The following is a 19,267-nucleotide window of genomic DNA, read 5'->3' on the forward strand; positions in this document are numbered from 1 at the left end:
ATATGTACATGTTTCTGTTGATGCCTTTTCTGGAGCACTGTTTGCATCCTGCCATACAGTGGGGAGTCAAGCATCTGCCCGGCATTCCCCACTCACTGACTGGACAGGCCATTGTGGAGCATATACCTGGCAAGCTAAAGCGTCTATTACAACACAAAAAGGGGGAGATGCAGGGTATCAATCTACACCTCATGAAAGGCTAAATAAGGCATTATATGTCATGAACCTTTTAAACATTTCCCCTGTCTCACAGGTGCCACCAACATTGCGTCATTTCTCATCACATATACCAGCTCAACAAGAAGTCCAGGGCAAGGCTCCAGTGTTAACAAAAACCCTAGAAAGTGGTAACTGGGAAGGACCATATAATACCTTTTAATAACCTGGGGAAGAGGTTATGCTTGTGTCTCCACAGGTCACAGTCCCTGGTGGTTACTGGCAAGGTGTGTGCAACCACACCTGAGGCCTGAGAGGCAGCCAGCACTCAGGAGCCAGCTGTGGGTGCTGTGGGTGCCCCTGTGCCGACAATTTGCAATCTCTTCGACTGATCATTTAAGCAGACTATCTGGGTAATGTTTGCTACTGCAACAGGACAAACTACACTACAGTTGCCAACTCTTTTAAGAGAAAATGCTAACAGTAATTGCAACTCCTTTATGAGATATATAGGCTTACTAGTCACTAGTGAATGATGTAGTTTAGATGATATGTAGTTATTAATGAGGATGAAATGCTGTAAGAATGTGTGTATTCAACTTTCTTTGTTTAGCAATATCAAGAATTAAGAACTCAAGTGTTTAACCTTATTAGAAACTCCCTTGGTTTTCCCCCTTGAGTGCTGGCCAGGCTCTGGATGAAACCCAACAAGAGGATGAAATCAGATGTTTCTGCTCAAAGAAAAGTGCCAGTTATTTTGGCCTGTTGATTCAGAGGCTGGACCTGCTTGCAGCAACTTTAGATGCCTCTCCTACAGATGGACGCATTGCGTAGGATTTCCGGTTTATGAGGAAGGGCACTCTAAATTCTCGCTGCATCCAGGGTTCTCCAGCAATTGCAGATCTGAATGTTAGTACCTAATTAAGTCAGTGTGCTACTCCGTATTTTCCTTACTGTTCATTTATATAGTATTTAGTCATATCCCTTAATTATGGGTAGTGAAATTAGCCTGCTCTTATTAACTAGTAATTGTAACTGCTGTATTGTTTTTAGCCTTCTGTGAAACTATTTTAAGTATGCTGTGTCTTTTGAAGTTTGCCTAAACCTTAATTGATAAAGCCTTGAAACAAGTCTTGCAGGTGCCGCTGCAAAACAAAGAAGAGATGTAGGAGGCATCGGCCTGTCAGCCCTACACAGCCTCTGACAAACAGCTAGGCTTTGATGAAGAACAGGCCTCAGAAGATAGATAAGAAACTGCTGAGTTGTGCCAAGGTGGCAGGGAAAAATCAATCAGGACAGCAGGCATTTTGCCTGGGATTAGCAACTGCTGCCAACCCATCTCAGACCTGTTTGATTAGGATGCCATACTTCAGCACTCAGGACTTTAAAGGGTTTGTTAAAAACATAGCAAGAATAAATAAGGGAACAGAGGACATCAATGGGGCGTGTTGGGCATTGTATAAGAACGCAGTACAGGCAGAGGCTGATTGTCCACAAGCAGGCTTGTCTATGTTACAGGGGCATATGGTGAATTATCTTAATCAGACAGCCCCCTTCCTTTACAAGAGTTAGAGCTGAGAGGCTCTCTTCCCACAGGAGCTGGGAATAGCATGCAAAATCAGGCCTGAGGATGTATACAGTTTGGTGGACAAAAAGCCAATCTGACTAGCCATCATAGTTGGTATAATCAGACAGTCTGGCTGGGATGGCAAAACATGACCCCTTCAGCAGTACTGGTAAAGGACACTTGGTTTTGTGGTGACGCTTACATGATGGGTTTACATCTTGAAGAAGGAGGAATATGGAATAATGGTTTGACTAAAAGGTTACCAATTACTGAATGGTTAAAGGATTTGTTTTTACATGGAATAATGGTTTTAATTGTCATTATAATCTTTTTAATGATGTTAAGCTGTGTATGGAAGTGTTTTATGAGAATGATGGACCGAACAATAAAAGGGGTCTGGATCGCTCAAAAACAAAAAGGGGGATTTGTGGAATGACTGGAAAACAATGAAAATATTATGAGCGATCCAGACCAAGTGGCCTCACTGTAACAACAGGCTGTGGCTGTTGTGAAGAACACCTGCAAGGCCAAGGGATTGAGAAACTTCGTGCATAGCAAAGAGATAAGGAAGCTGGACTGTGGAAAACAAGATGTTTGCCTCATAGGAGAGCGGCACGTGGACACCACACCGGGACCAATCATAGAGGGCAAAAGGGGGCGCATGGACAAGTAGCTTTAGCCTATTAGCAATCAAGTAGCTGTGCGTGTACTTTATGGTAGTTTGTAAATTGCTGTGTATCCTTTAATAAAATGGCATTAACTTGATCACATTGGTTGTGTAAGTTGTGTCTGGGACTTCCGTGTCAGCAAGTATCAAACATTTGTTTTGGCAGCGAAATCTTCAAGTAAGATTTTATTTAGAAAAACGGATCCTCTCCAGAGCCCTTTACTGAGGCAAGGGAGAGGATGCAGAATGGGAAAAGAGAAATTTGATGTTCTTCAGCAAACACTAGCATTCAGACAACATGGATTTATTTATAGATACAGCATCTGGGTTTAACACACAGACTTATTTTCCCAAGCAAGCACATTTCACTCTAAGGAGTTTGTTTTTCTCCCAAGGGGAGGTTTTTGTTTTGGCCAGGCATCCTTTTTTTCCCTGGGCAGATAGCAAAGATTCTTTTTCCAAGGATTCTACTAAGTGTAATGGTACAGGTGTCTTTCTTTCCTAAAACATACAAGGGTCAGTCATTTCTAAGAAATTCTTTTACAAAAGCATAGACTTTGCCTTTTATAGTAGAAAGTTTTCAGTGATCAGAAGTCCTTTTTAGACTTTTGACATGCAGTCTAATATTCCCTTTCTGTATTCTGTAGGCTCAGAATTAATGCTGTAAATTTCCCAGAAACTTCTGCTTCCTTTATTTCTGGCACTGGTATTAGTCTGTAAGTGGCATATGCTTCTGCTACAATCAGTGCAGACTGGAGTATGAACACATGGCTGCTCTAAGTGTTGTACAGAGAGATACAGGTTGGAGAGTGGCAGTTCTGGGAGAGGGATTGCAAATGAAATTCAGAAATCTAGTTGGTAATTATTATTTTTCAGGTCAGATATGCTTTATCATTTAACAACAATCTATCTGAATAAACTTCTTAAGAAGGAAACAGCCCCTGCCAACTAATGCTTTTATTTCTTTTTTTTTTTTTAATTATTGTACCCCACAGGTTGTCTCTTTGGGAAATATCAGATCAGACATCTGTTAGCATGCTCAACTTGTCTGGATTGTACATTACATGATATAACATGAATATTCAGGACCACAGAGTTTGCAGTGGCCACGTCTGTTATTTTCTTTGTACAGTATAACTGGAAGGCTGGAAGGTTGACTCTGTAGCTATTATCTATTTGCTGATACAGTGTATATTGTCTTCCAAAGTGCTTCTGTTAAAGGAAGGGCACTGTCACAATGCCAAACATTCAGAATTTTGGAAACTCCAAAATTAAGATCACTGTGGAAAACTGACAGCTTCATGGCCTGTGTAGTATGAGATTGTCCACTTTTTTATCCCAGAATTTTTACTATAGAATTCTCATATAATATTGTAAATTTTCTTGGGGGTAGGAGGATGGATAAAATGTCTGGGTTATCAGAAAAGTTTGCTAATCTCTACAATTTGGGTTAATGAAGTAGCTGGTAACAGCAGTAGGCGTTGCTCTATTTGCAAGCAAGATGGATCCTGCAAGTTTCACAGCATGTCCTGATTTCAAAAGAGCATGGACATGCAGTTCTGGATTCAGTCTCAGTACTGGTGGCTGGAAAGTGCTGTCACTGTGCCCCTAACCTGTCTGTTGTTCCTTCTGTCATACCAGTATTGTGAGGAAAAGGATATTGTGTTCAGCAGGGCATATCAGCTGTTCCCAAACACAAAGCTGCCTCTTCCCTCTTGCTGAAGAGTAAGGACCTAGGCATAAGCTGGAGACCCCAGATGTATAAAACTTCAAAGACTTCACAGACAGCATGGGAGGCAGGGGTCTGGTATGCAGGATTTGGTGGAGCAGATCATGGTGGAGGTGGTCAAAGCCAGCTTTGGTGGGACTTAGGGGGTGAAGGGGCTTTCTTGCCTTTCTGAGGAGCAGAAGGAACAATCTGTGCTGCTTTGTTCAATGTGATGTTCTGTGAATGTCTGTAGGTACAGACAGATTCAGAATATACCCTACTCTTCATCCCCTTCATTCCCTAGCCCTACATGTTGCTTTCAGTATAGCAGACTAAGAGGGGCCAGCTGAAAATGAGCTTTCCAAGGGAGACCATTGACAACCCACCCCTCCCAGGCTGTTTCCAGGGTCAGTAAGATGGGTCTTATCACAGCTTTCTAGTTGTGATAGTGTTATCCCTGCATTTCCAGCTCTCACTGTAGTCCTTCTCTCCACTGTGTCGCAGAGCACTCTGACAGTCACAAAATCTCCAGGCAGGCCCTTTGCTCCTGGAGGCCTGGAGCTGAAACCCTTTTTCGGTGAATCACAGTTCTTCCTGAAGAAGAGCAAATGTAAGGATGCAGGAACAGAGAACCTAAGTAGTTGAGCTTCTCCCCATCTCCCAAGCAACCCAAAAACAGAGGAGGAGGGCTGAGATCCTTTTGATATCATAAAACCGGTTGAAGAAAAACTCTCTAAGACTCAGAATCAGAGCTTTAGAAAGCAGGCATTCCTTATTGCAGAGCTGGATGCATGGGGGATCGCTCCTCCACAAGCGTGCACACCAAGCCCCTTAGATTTACCACTTAAATGCTGGTACCTTACACGTACTCATAGGATTGCACAACACAAACATGCATATTTACTATTAAGGTGTTGTTAGTCCAAAAAACTTTATCAGCAGTTTTAAAACAGTCATGTCACTCTTGCGCTGTGCATTGCCTCCAGGTGGTGGTCTTCAGGGGTCTTCAGGAGGAAGGCCAGTAGTCTTCCTCGTCACCTCTTCCCCAATTTTGACATCGCCAGCCCCTAAAAGCCTGACCCCTCTGACTAAATCCTTTGTTGCCCACCTTATCTGAAGTGTGATGTCCATTATCTTCTGTTGCCAGGGCCTGGGTCTACTCCTTTGGTCATAAAATGCACATTATCTTCTGTCGCCATGGTTCCACATCTTCTGTCCTTGGGGCCTCTATCTATGTTTATGCGAGTTTCTTTCTTTGTTCCCAGAGCTCAGAAACTTCTTAGCTTAAACAGACAACTTTTAGGCCTACTACTCCTAACCATCTTACTCGTTATGTGCTAAATTTCTTAACACTTCATATGTCACTTTTGCACTGGTCCTTGTCACTGAAGGATGGGTAAACCTAAGGATGTCTGAAAGTCATTTTGTCCAGTCTCCTGCTCAAAACAGAACAGTCACCAAACTAGATCACATCAGCTGTCTAGTGGTGGTGTTTAGCCAGGTAACTTGTCCCAGTGTTGCACAACCTTCCCGGGGAAAATGTATTTCCTAATGGCTTGTGGGATAAGGGTTTGATTAGGGACTGAAAAATGAGGGTCTGGAGAGTGGCACTTCCTCCAAGAGCCACTTGATGCACATATATGGACTGAAAAGTGGGGCTGAAAATGGTAGTGGTGGTAGGAGGGACTCTGTGACTGGCAATACTACTCACTGGTTTGGTCAAGGGTGGTCTATGGTTTGGGGTTTTGGGGCTGGGCTAGATTAATCTTTCGGGATTACAACCTGACATAGAGAAATGATTACTTGTTTTGAGATTTATTTACTTATAGAAAACTGCTTAGCAACTTATTTACTTATTCATAGCAAGATATAGTAATTTTTTAATATTGCTAAGAATCCTGCTTGCCCAGACTGTTCTGTGGAATTTTACCAAGGACTACTGTTCATCAAAACAAAGAAGATCACTGTGAAAATCTACCAAAGATTATAATGTTCAGCAAAATATTATACTTTTGTCCTTGAGTAGCAGGTGGGCCTAACTAGTTGGAATTTTGCTAATGAGTAAAGATAGCCATGGACGAATGGTAGAAGTTCTATTGGTTCTCTTAGATAAGATAGAAAGTAAATAGTCTGAAAAACACTCTTATTATTCAATAAATTGGCCAAGAGAATCTGTGTATGCTCCAGGGAAAAAACAAGGTGAGAAAGACTATGAGCCTTCTTCCCAAAGACCCCCAAAGACCCCCACCAGGAGGCAATGCGCAGGTGCAAAGTTAACATAAACTGCTGACACCATGCTTTCTAACTAACCCAGCCCTACTCATGCATATGTATGTTTGTGTTATGTAACCCAGTGAATATGGATATCCACACTCTATAAGTTTTTGGTAAAATGTGCGGTGGGTGTGCAAGCTTTGTGGAAAGATCCCCTTGCACCCCGGCGCCAGAGTAAACATACCTGCTGTATAACTCTGTTCAAGTTGTAGAGTCTTCTATTTCCACGAATCAAACCTTTTTCCCCAGGATTTTTGATTAGCCTCAAAAATAAAAAGGAAAACTGGGAGACTCATGGTTTGAGCTTCATATTGGGCTAGGCTCTTTCTCCGTAGTTTGGTGCAGCCACTGTAGTAATGCCTGGGAAAAGAAAACCTGAGTGACTAGGATGAAGTAGTTCACAATCTCTGTGTGAATTCACCATTTCTCATTAAACCCATCTGATTTTTACACAGTATGAACAGGTCTTACAGTCCAATCAAAAATAACAATCAGACTGAAGCTGCATGCAAGCACATTTCAGAAAAAATCTTCAATCATATTGTCTCGTAAAGTGCACTCTATTGTTGTGAACAAACATCCCTTGTCTTCAACACTGGTATGCGTAAAAATGTGCTAATGTCATCTTCCAAAGTATTTAGTAGTAGTTACCAGTATTTTGCTAATCATATAGGAGACTTTAGTTCTCCTGGGCAAACACATAACAAAAAAGGGGACTCTGCCCTAGATACTTTTTTCATTGCATGGGAGAGATTTCTGAGGAATGTATTCAGTTGAGAACAACAGTAGAACAGGGCCTAAACCAGGAGGAAGGGATGACTTTTCCAGAGGGAATACTCTCACTTTTTCCCTTATAATATTTTTTTAAATGTCCTTCTTACATCTCCCACCCTTGTTCTTCTTCAGATTCATCATTACTATAATGCCTTTGCCTTTAACTAAACAGTAACTGTTTGTGATGTGTTTTTGTAGTAACGGATGTTTTGGTTTTGTCCATCACTCTTCTAGTCTTAAAACAGATTGATGCCTTTGCCGATATAGGCTATTCCCTAGTTAGTTCTCCAAGAGTCTTCAAAACACACATTAACTTGAATTTGAAAGTAATTTGTCTTTATTATCAGTGTGCTTTCTAAGACTTTTCTGATTCTCTGTTGTGTTGATTCACTTTCTTTCACTACAGTCTCCAATATTTAATTAGAAAAGCAATAAGACATTTGGAGCTATTTTGGAAACCACATGCAATTGCTTATTTAATAAATTAACTGCATTTGTTAATTAACCAAAGCTATTATTTAAAATTAAATTATTTCAGAGTTGAAACCCTTCAGAGGTGCTTTATAAACAGCATAAAAATGTTCTTTAGATACACAGCTCTTTCACTGCTGCTTGGTCTTCACCTGTTACCAGTGATACATAACCCACGATGGCTACCAATGTGATTGCAATCCCAAGCATTTGTTTTGAGGTGACGCAGCATCTCGTATATGTACAGGTCACACCCCAAAAAAAGACTTCTCACAGACAGTCCTTAAGCAGCACACAGCAGTTCCTTTTTTATCCATTTTCTGCCTTTGTTGGCAAGAGATATCTCAGCAATGCCCAGCTTTTCCAGCAGCCTCAACAGTCCTTGTAATTCAGAGCATCCCCATGGCTCTCAGAACTGACTTAAGAAAGATGTGCTAGAGCTGTGGCTGAAAATCTCCCTCTTTGTTATTTTGTTCAAGCAACAAACCACTCACAAAAAACACTCTGCAAGCAGAATATACATAGCTTAAAAGTACTAAGAAATTATTTATCAGCTGCTATAGCTAATTAGATTTTACAGGCTAAGCTTTAACATGACCTCAGTGGGATACTGGATGAATCTTTATAAGTCAGTAATTAATCAGTTAAGGAAGTTACTGGTCTTCAGTTCTCCTTGGAACAGGCTGATTCTTGATGATTATGAGTTGCCATCTTCCACCTCAACTTTTTTCTTAGGGTTTTATACCTTTCCATGTCAGTATTTTTCCTGTTGAATCTACCACTACTACCATTACAGTATCAATAACTATACTACTTACATACTGTCTGTTCTTACTTTTCTTGTCTTACATGGCCTGAGCTCACATACCTTCTCATATTTTAAGAATTATTTTCATAGTGTAACTTAACCAAGGTTACACACCTGTGCACCACCTAAACTAGGTCTTGGAGGACTGGCAGCTGGACCAGGGCTAAGAGTTAGGTTCCTTTGTGTCCTTGTCCTAAGCAACTTCCAGTGCTTTTGGGATGTAGCTGAAGATATTTTTTTTTTTTAATGGTACCCTTAGGATTAAATTTTAAAAATGTGTCTTTGCCACAAGAGAACGAAAACTGTGGTCCAGAGAATTTTTTGTGTGTGTCACATAGCTGCAGTTCAGAATATTCACTTGAATACTGAAATTAAAACTTTGAAAGGATGGAGGCCAGATTTTCTCTGTGATTCCTGTATTTTTGCAAAAGAGTCTGAATTTGCTGATTTTTAGGTCATATCAAACTTCTTTGCTTACTCCAGGTTTTCTTTAATGTCAAGCTTTTCTTCAGATTAGGAAAAATTCTTTCTCTTCAACCACTGCTAATGCATTGTGACAAATACGAATGTTTACAACTAGAAATACTTGATAATGACTCTTTGCAGGGCACAGTCTATTCAGTAGGAAATCACACAGATCCTTCCTTTGCCCGAGCTCTGTTTGCTCTCTCAAACCAGGGTGATTCCATGCTATACCTGGGAGTCTCCAGTTATTTTCTCATGTCTGCTTCACTGGCTTACTACAGAGCACGGGCGTTTAACATCACCATCTCCAAAGAGGTGAGTATAATTTGCACGTAATAGAATTACAAATATCAGTGGTATGGATATTCACGTTATATTTGCCATTTCACACAGATTTGGGTCACACTTCTACCACTTGTAGGAGGGATTCCTGACATTCATTCTGTATGTCATCATTTACAATAGTCAATGTCTCCCTCAGACCTAAGTCTGAACTTCTTGGCAGCTCTAGGTAAGGAATGACAGATATGAACATCACAGATTTGGTGTTCAAGGAATGACAAAGAACCAAAAAAATCTTTTCTCTCCATGGATTCCACATAGGAAAGGAAAGGGCAAGACACGAAAAAGTGTACTGAAGCCACAGTCTGCTGCACAGAGGCCCACAACGAAAGTACTGGCTATGTTGAGAGCTACAATAAACCCTCAGACTTAACAGCAGTGGGATGAAGCAACAAGCAGGTACAGAGAAACTAAGCTTTCAGCTGTGGGTGAAGAACATACAAGACTTCTCTCAGAAATGCTGTTTCCACACCAGAATTAGTAGTCAGAGTTACCAAGAAGTTTTTCTAACTGAAACAGTGTCAGCAGCAAATGGACAAATGAGATTTTTGAGGCCTGCCTCTGACAGATTCAATATATTTCATCTAAGAAAGTCCCAAAGGCAGGAAGAAAGCAGGATGCCACCTCTGTTCTTTCTGCCAAGAAATACTGAATCAAAACATGGACTATCTAAAACTAAACAGGTTATGGGCTTTTTTCCCAAGTAAAAACTAATATATTTCCGTTGATTATGGCTTGCTACTACTTTTAACCTAAATACCACCTCATTCAAAGACTTTGTTCATGAGGTGGGTACTTTTACTTGTACAGACCTTTTAAGAGAGAGCAGCAGCTAATGTTTTTTTATGGATAATATCTGTGTACTAGTTCATTTGCAAAAGTTTGGAGGAGACAAGGAAACTGAGCTTGTTTATGATTAGTGCAAGATGCAAACATAAATGTCTATGTTCTCCCTAACTATATCACACTACTCTAGTCATTCTCTGCTGCTCTAAGTGCTGGTTTTGCTCTCAGTCTCTGAAACAGTTATAAAGACTAAGTGATCTGTGAGATCAGTTTCCTTTTATTCCTGTTCAGGATAACGGTATCTCTGATATAGGTAGCCTGACTTCTCTATGCAAAGATGCACGATTTATGACTACTGGAGATTATATACAATGGGAAGTAATAGTCATGAGTAACTAAGATTATAAAGGTGATCCAAGAAATTAAGATACTATGATATACTTTAAAAATCCCTAATATGGCAACATTTACTATAAAATTATGACATTTGGAATCTGTGTCATTGCAAACTGAAGTTTTGTTCTCTAGGACTATTTTTCAAAAGGTTGGCTCTTTTGGAAGGCTGCCTTTTTTCCAAATTCTTTATATTGTCTGGATCATTAATTTTTTTCTTACTGGAATCACTCATTTCCCTCATTTCTTCAACATGCAGTGCTAATCCTCTCCTCTTGAAATACATTTTTCAGGAAAACATTTAAGTTATTTCTCTATATATGTTCAATATCTGTGGGTCTAAAACTTAATAATTTTTTTGTGGTCTCTGAAACTCAAGAGTATATGCAATGCTAATTTTGTAATTTCAGTTTGTGCAATTAAAATGAAGTATTTTTAATATAGGTTAATTAGCCAGAAGGTTGGTATATAGCACCTGATTATGATGCAGCCATGGAAACTGTAGCTTAACTCTGCATTCAGTGTTTTTTTCCTCTTTGAAATTCCACAGGTTGCTCTGAACTAAGTAACAGCATGCCCAGTGCTGCTGAAACTGATGGCTACTTCACCACCTGCAGTCAGTTTAACTGCAGACATGCATCCTACAGATCACTGGCTGTGTAAAAGTCTTTGCTCTTCTGCCAAATTCAACCACCCACTACATCTTTACAGGGAATCTAGTAAGTAACATGAGATAGAAGATAACATTCAGTGCTGGGGCTGAACAAATCACACAGTAATCTTCTAGATCCTTTGAAAATCATAGAGATGATCATAAAATAGCATATACTGGTCTGCCACAAATATGCGTACTGTTTTGTTGCACTTCACAGGGAGGAAACATGCACCACATATTGTAGAATTTAATAGGCAGATGCAGAGACCTACTTATGAAAGCCCTTTTTTCCACATGGGAGGTTGAATGATTTATTCAAGAATAAATTGTAATATATAAAAATGTGATTATCTGATGCCCAGTCTTCCTAACTTGTTTGTTATGGAATAGTTCATTGTGTTCCCAGATGTCTTTTATTTGGGTTGAAAGTAAACCAATTATATCAGCCATGAAAGGACTTAAATGAGCCTAATGATAAGGGCAATCAGGGCAGTATTAATCACTTCACTCATGCAATCTCAGTTGCTGGCATAAGGCTGCAAATTCATAAATGATTTCACTATCTACTTGCATTGACCAAATAAAAAGTTTACACATCCTGTTTCCAATCACAAAAGCAATTGCATTTGTACCTCTATATAAGACAGTATCTACCTGTGTACAGTCACAGAATACTGTTGTTTTTTTCCCTGCAGACAGCCAGTACCAGAGCCAATCTGACAATAACCATGTGATGGTTTGACTCTGGCTAAATGCCAGGAATCCACCAAGTCGCTCTATCCTTTTCCCAAGGGAGGAGCAGTCCACACTGCCTTCCCCAGCCATTTCCCTGTGTGTACTACAGGGACCTTATCTCCTCCCACAGTATGAAGGGGGTTTGTTTGGGCAGGACCAGGACGGTTAACAGATCCTCCAGTGTTAATTAGCCAAGTGGCTTCTGCTAAATTTGTATCCCAGTGCTTCCATCCCCCATTGTCCAATGCTCTCAACATAGTCTTCAACAGTCCATTATATCTTTCAATCTTTCCAGATGCTTGTGGGTAATAAGGGATGTGATACACCCACTCAATGCCATGTTTCTTTGCCCAGGAGTTTATAAGATTATTTCGAAAATGGGTCCCATCGTCTGATTCGATTCTTTCAGGAGTACCATGCCGCCATAAAATTTGCCTTTCAAGACATAAGATGGTATTTTGGGCAGTGGCATGATTTACAGGGTACGTTTCAAGCCAACCTGTAGATGCTTCTACCATGGTGAGTATGTAGCGCTTGCTTTGGCGTGTTCGTGGCAGTGGTCCAATATAGTCAATCTGCCAGGCCTCACCGTACTGAAAACTCAGCCATCGTCCTCTGTTCCAGGGAGACTTTACTCGTGTGGCTCGCTTGATTGCAGCACATGTTTCACATTCATGAGTGACCTGTGAGATGGCCTCCATGGTCAGGTCCACCCCTCGATCACGAGCCCATCTGTACGTTGCATCTCTGCCAAGATGCCCTGATGTTTCATGGGCCCATCGAGCTACAAACAGCTCACCCTTACGCTCCCAGTCCAGGTCCAGCCGAGCTACTTCAATTTTGGCAGCTTTGTCTGCTTGCTCATTGTTTTGATGTTCTTCAGTGGCACGCCTTTTGGGCACACGAGCATCTACATGACGTACCTTTAGAGCCACGTTTTCCACTCGGGCAGCGATGTCTTGCCACAATGCAGCAGCCCAGATGGGTTTACCTCTGCGCTGCCAATTGGTCTTCTTCCACTCCTGTAGCCACCCCCACAGGGCGTTAGCCACCATCCAGGAGTCCGTGTAGAGATATAATACTGGCCACTTCTCCCGTTCAGCAATCTTTAGGGCTAGTTGGATCGCTTTTACTTCTGCAAACTGACTTGACTCTCCTTCTCCTTCAGTGGCCTCAATGACTTGTCTTGTGGGACTCCACACAGCACCTTTCCACTTCCGATGGCTTCCTACCACACGACGGGATCCATCAGTAAAGAGAGCATAACGCCTCTCATCTTCTGGTAACTCGTTATATGGCGGTGCCTCTTGGGCACGAGCCACCTCCTCAGGCAATGCTCCAAAATCTCTACCTTCTGGCCAGTCCGTGATCTCTTCCAGGATCCCTGGATGGTTGGGTTTCCCCAGTCGAGCCCGTTGCGTGATTAACGCGACCCATTTACTCCAGGTAGCACTGGTTGCATGGTGTGTGGAAGGGATGTTTCCTTTGAACATCCAATGTAATACAGGCAACCGTGGTGCCAAGAGGAGCTGTGCTTCTGTACCAACAACTTCTGAAGCAGCTCGAATACCCTCATATGCTGCCAGTATCTCCTTTTCAGTCGGAGTGTAGTGGGCTTCTGATCCTCGATATCCCCAGCTCCAAAATCCTAATGGTCGGCCTCGAGTTTCACCTGGTATCTTCTGCCAGAGGCTCCATGTGAGTCCGTGCTCCCCAGTTGATGTGTAAAGTATATTTTGCACAGCTGGTCCTGTCCGAACAGGCCCAAGAGCTACCGCCCGAGCTATCTCTTGTTTGATGTGCTCAAAGGCTTGTTGCTGCTCAGGACCCCACTGAAAATTGTTCTTCTTTCGGGTAACTTGATAGAGAGGGCTCACAAGCTGACTGTAACCTGGAATATGCATCCTCCAAAATTCCACAAGTCCAAGGAAAGCTTGTGTTTCCTTCTTGTTGGTCCGTGGAGACATAGTTGCTATCTTGTTGACAACATCCAATGGCACATGACGGCGTCCATCTTGCCATTTTATTCCCAAGAACTGAATTTCTTGTGCTGGTCCCTTGACCTTGCTTTTCTTTATGGCAAACCCAGCTCTCCGAAGAATCTCAATTACTCTTTGTCCTTTCTTGAACACTTCTTCTGCCTCATTGCCCCGCACAGTGATGTCATCAATGTATTGTAGATGTTCAGGTGCATCATCCTTTTCCAGTGCAGTTTGAATTAGTCCATGACAAATAGTGGGGCTGTGCTTCCACCCCTGGGGCAGTCGATTCCAGGTATACTGGACAGCCCTCCACGTGAAAGCAAACTGTGGCCGGCACTCTTCTGCCAAAGGAATTGAAAAGAATGCATTGGCAATATCGATTGTGGCGTACCACTTGGCTGCCTTTGACTCCAGTTCATACTGGAGCTCTAACATATCTGGTACAGCAGCACTCAGTGGTGGCGTCACTTCATTCAGGCCACGATAGTCTACTGCTAACCTCCACCCTCCGTCAGACTTTTGCACTGGCCATATTGGGCTATTAAAAGGCGAATGTGTCTTACTGATGACACCTTGGTTCTCCAGTTGATGAGAATCAATTCTTGGATGGGAGCCAGAGAGTCTCGGTTTGTACGATACTGCCGTCGGTGCACGGTCCTCATAGCAATTGGCACCTGTTGTTCTTCAACTTGCAACAGTGCCACAACAAAAGGATCTTCTGAGAGGCCACGCAGATTAGACAACTGTTTTACCTTTTCTGTATTCACACTGGCCACACCAGAAGCCCATCGGTATCCTTTTGGGTCTTTGAAGTATCCCCTCTTGAGATAGTCAATGCCCAAGATGCAAGGGGCTTCTGGGCCAGTTACAATGGGATGTTTTTCCTACTTGTCCCCAGTCAAGCTAACCTCGACCTCCAATACTGATAGTTCTTGACAGCCCCCTGTCACTCCTGAGATCCAGATAGGTTCTGTCCCTCTATAACTTGATGGCATTAGTGTACACTGTGCTCCGGTGTCAATTAAAGCCTGGTAGTTCTGTGGATTTGATGTGCCAGGCCATCGAATCCACACTGTCCAATATACCCGATCATCCCTTTCCTCCTCCTGGCTGGAGGCAGGGGCCCTCCATTCCCGTTCTTGGTCGGAGTATTCACTGTCTGACTCTTGCCGTGCCAGGCCGGAGGTTCCTTCTTCAGGGTCAAGGGAGGTGATCTCAGTCTTTCTGTATCTGGGAGATCGCTGGTTACATTCTTGTGGTTTTACACCAGCTACATTAACAACCTTCTTGGATGTCTTCTTCTTGGCAGGGGTCTTTCCTCGCAATTCATGTACACGTGCTTCCAACTTAAAGGTGGGTTGACCATCCCACTTCCTCATGTCCTCCCCCTGGTCGCGCAGGAAGAACCAGAGTTCGCCACGTGTCATGCGCCTTGGCTTCCCTTTCCCCCTGACTGGGACAGAAGAGAAATGATTTCTTGGGGAGCTCCTAACATCCAGGGCACTCACCCATAGAGATGAGGAGGTACCAAGACTCTCTTCAAAGTTCTGAAGCCAGGAAGAGACTGCCTCCACAGTTGGCGTACATCTTAGTCCTTCTCCTGCATCCATTTCTGGGTAGTACATCGCGGCCAAGCCGGCAGAATACGAGGATGCCGCACCTTTAATCACCTTCCTCCACATGGCCCGTGTGCATGGGACATCCTCTGGATTTTTAGGGGCTTCATCATTATCTGGATCACCATAGGTGACTTCCATCACTGCTAATTCTCTCAGGTACTGGACACCTTCATCTGCAGTAGTCCACTTCCCTGGGGTGTTGTCCATAAGATCTTCCTTGAAAGGATACCTTGCTTTAACACTTGAAAGGAGCCGTCTCCACAGACTGCAAATTGCTGTCTCTTTTCCAATTCCCCTTTCAATTCCTCGATTTCTGGCAAGGGAACCCAGCTGTTGGGCTTCCTTACCTTCCAGTTGTTGAGCATCTGCCCCCTTATCCCAGCATCGCAGCAGCCAGGCAGCGATCCGCTCACCCGGCTGACGGCAATAGTCTTTCCGCAGATCTCGCAGTTCTGATGACGTCAGGGACCGGGTAGTTTCTGCCTCCTGTTTCAGTTCTGTTATTCCCTCTTCTGATACCTTTGCTGAAGGACCAGCTTCTTCCTCTTCTTTCTCCTCCCTTATTAATCGAGGGTATGGGCCTGTTGTTCTCCTTGTCCATTGTTTCTTTTTTACTACTGGGGCAATCTCTGTTGCTGTTGTTATTGTTTGAGTTCCCATGTCAACCACAGTCCTTTGAGAGTGCTCAACTGCAGCTTGGTAAGCACAGGCCAGGCCCCAGTAAAGTGCTAGAAGTTGCTGATTCTCATTGGGATAGGCAAGACACATCTCTATCAGGTGATGTGTCAATTTTGTGGGGTTGCTTGCCTGTTCAGGGGTGAGATCCCAGGCTACAGGAGGTGATAACCGTCCTAGGAATCTGCCCAACTCCTTCCACTCTCCCTGCCACCCAGGAACAGGCCGCCTCAGAGCACATTTTGGCACCGATTCACTCAAAATTTGCGTTCTCTTACACCAAAAGCATACCGAGCTCCACACAACCCACAACAGGCGAACAGCATTAATAAAGATTATCAATGAGCTAACATAAGGATGACTAAGTACCTCGGGAGCCTGCAAAATAAAACCACTCATGATGTTCCCGATTCCTTGCAGCATGTTCCCGAGCTTAACAAAATAAAGATTAGCAGTGCAATAAACAAGCCCGTGACCAGCACAAGAGCTCGTTGCTTAATAACTACTATAGCTACAGCACATTTAACGCCCACGTTGGGCGCCAGAATACACTGAGATGGTTTAACTCTGGCTAAATGCCAGGTATCCACCAAGTCGCTCTATCACTTCCCCCCCCCTTCCCTTTGTTTTCTCAACAGGGTAAAGAGGGGAAAGAAGATAAACTAACCCTTGTGGGTGAAACAAAAGCAGTTTTAATATAAGCAAAGCGAAGCAAAGGTCCACGCACGGAAGCAAAAGCAAACAGATTTATTCTCTACTTCCCATGGACAGGCGATGTCGGGCCTTCTCAGGAAGCAGGGCTCCAATACGCGTAGTGGTTGCCTCGGAGGACCAAGGGTGACCCCACCCATTTCCTCCTTTCTCCCAGTTTTATACTGAGCAGACATCATATGGTATGGAATATCCCTTTGGTCGGTTTGGGTCAGCTGTCCTGGCTGTGTCCCCTCCCAAGATCTTGCCCACCCCATCCCACTGGGGGAAATATCAGAAAGAGCCTTGGTGCTGTGTAAGCACTGCTCAGCAGCAGCCACAACACCAGGGTTCTGTCAACACCCTGCCAGCTCCCAGCATAAAACACAGCACCGTGAGGGCTGCTATAGGGGAAATCCAATTCCAGTTCAGCCAGACCCAGTACAGCTATATATATTTATTTATATGTATTATAAAATACACCTTTGTAGTGACAAATACAGAAAGAAAAATAATGGAAGAGGTCCACTGGCTCACACTGGCTTTATTACTACAGTCAGCTTTCAGTAGGAAAAAAAAAAAAAATTCCTTGAGCTTTGTAACTGAACCAAAGAGACCTTTCACTTTTTATAGTTCTCTTCTGCCATGGGAAGCTGACTGAATGTCAACAGGACTACAGCTATATTAAGTTTCATATTTCTCAAGAGAAACCACTGCGGCTATCAACAGGGTTTTACTTCTTTGGTGGAAGTGGTCCTGTTGCTTGTGTTTTACACTAACCATAGAAGGGGGAGAAAAACCCTGAATAAAGTACTTTGAGTTGATAAACCATATTGTCTTCAACAGCTATTCAGCGCTACTGACAATGACATCTCTTTTGTCACCATACTGTATATTATTTTAATGAATTAGACTTTTTAAAAAATCACCATTTCTGAAAAGGGTGAACTATGCTGAAAGTCAAAATTCTTCTGTATAGAACTATTTCTTCAAGCTCATAAGCACACAGGTTTCCTGTTCTATTTTGACACAGTCCCTTTCCCAGCCTGAGGACAACTTCATATGTGGCCACTGTAAGTCTCCTGACTGCAGACTGAGACAAAATTTAAATGGTGGAGAAAAATACTACTCATGTAATAATAGCCCTTTTAGAAAGATGTGATGTGTGAGGGAAAAATGATGGTGGTTTTGGGTCATTTGAAATTTTCACAGACAAACTTGAACGCTGCTTTAGCTTTTCATCATTACTATTTCTTAGGAGCTTTTCCTGTTTAATACTTGCTGCTGTGTGGAAAATGTGTCTAAACCTTACACTGTGGCATGACTCATAAAAATCAAAGAAAAATTTAGCAGAATGCCAGCAGAAGTGTTCACTTATAACTAGTGTTGCTGGTTACCTGATGAGTACTACCACCAGCTCCTGAGAAACTGAACTGTCTTACTTTACACAATTACTTTAGCTTGTGCAAGCTACTGAAATGGTGCTTCTGGTGGAAACATCATAATGGTAGCCATGAACATTTCTCATACTAGGGAAGCCTCCTCCCTTCTTTCTGAAGAGCACAGGCTAAGCCGCCCTGGAGCCAGTGGGAACACAGGAGGTGGACAGGACAGGAAGAAAACTGAAGGACAAAACAGAGCAGGACATCCATGGCCAGTGGAAAACGGTCATGATGTTAAGGCAGCAGCATCACTCCCTTTGGATTCAACACTCTCCAAGAGAGAGGAAAGCACAGTTTCTGACAGGCACGGTGCTCTTGATCCCTCCTCACGTGTTCTCCTTTCTATCCTCTTTGTTCTTGCCTTTGCCACCTCATCCCCCTCTGTCATAGAAACCTACTGTTCTGGATTTGTCCAAGATGTGGCCCCATTTGATGATGACTGCATAAGCTCAAACTGGGGTAGTGACAAAGGGCACAGCAAGCTTCTCAGGACATCATTTGTTGTAATGCTCACAGTTGAGGGCCCAGTATGTAACACCAAGCCAATTGTCATGAGCATCATCAGCTCTTTGATTGTTTAACAAGTGGTATTCTTCCATTTCAGTAGTTTCTTTGCCTTTCCTTTTCTCACCTTTGTCAATACAAGCCTCTCATTTCCACTGATAAATTTATTGATGTGAAACCAGATGATGAGCTTTATATTTGACAGTAAACTCTAAAGTGAAGTGAATTTAGCAACCACATTTACCTGGGCTGAATGACCACGTTCAGATGGCATGAAGATTTCACCCATAGCCCAGGACAGAGTTTTTTAAGTTTCAGTCTCCTTTTTCTGACTGGCGCTGTAACTGCTGAAAGGACATGAATAGAGCTGTTGCTATAAATGTAGAATTAAGTAATGTACATATAGCCATAATAAGCAGTTGTATTTGGTGACAGCTGTGCAAGCTAGATCTTTCTAGTTCACTTTACCTACTGTTATTTTAGTACTTTACTCCTAGAAAGCATCCCAACTTTCCTGTACTTCCTATTTATCATACTATTTATTTCCTGTGTGG

General features: G+C 42.7%; 1 protein-coding gene across 1 annotated transcript in view; it reads left to right on the forward strand.

Moving 5' to 3' along the window:
* LOC141958379 (BPI fold-containing family C protein-like) overlaps nucleotides 1-11,800 on the forward strand; it is a 36,510-nt gene extending 24,710 nt beyond the window's left edge. The window contains 9 exon segments of the mRNA XM_074901165.1: nucleotides 3,038-3,163; nucleotides 4,032-4,035; nucleotides 4,603-4,708; nucleotides 7,345-7,472; nucleotides 9,032-9,204; nucleotides 9,966-10,020; nucleotides 10,962-11,044; nucleotides 11,046-11,130; nucleotides 11,762-11,800. Of these exon segments, the coding sequence (XP_074757266.1) occupies nucleotides 3,038-3,163; nucleotides 4,032-4,035; nucleotides 4,603-4,708; nucleotides 7,345-7,472; nucleotides 9,032-9,204; nucleotides 9,966-10,020; nucleotides 10,962-11,044; nucleotides 11,046-11,130; nucleotides 11,762-11,800 (799 nt within the window).
* Nucleotides 11,801-19,267: the final 7,467 nt, after the last annotated feature.

This window comes from Athene noctua, chromosome 3 (assembly GCF_965140245.1).
Source record: "Athene noctua chromosome 3, bAthNoc1.hap1.1, whole genome shotgun sequence".
Taxonomy (NCBI): Eukaryota; Metazoa; Chordata; class Aves; order Strigiformes; family Strigidae; genus Athene; species Athene noctua.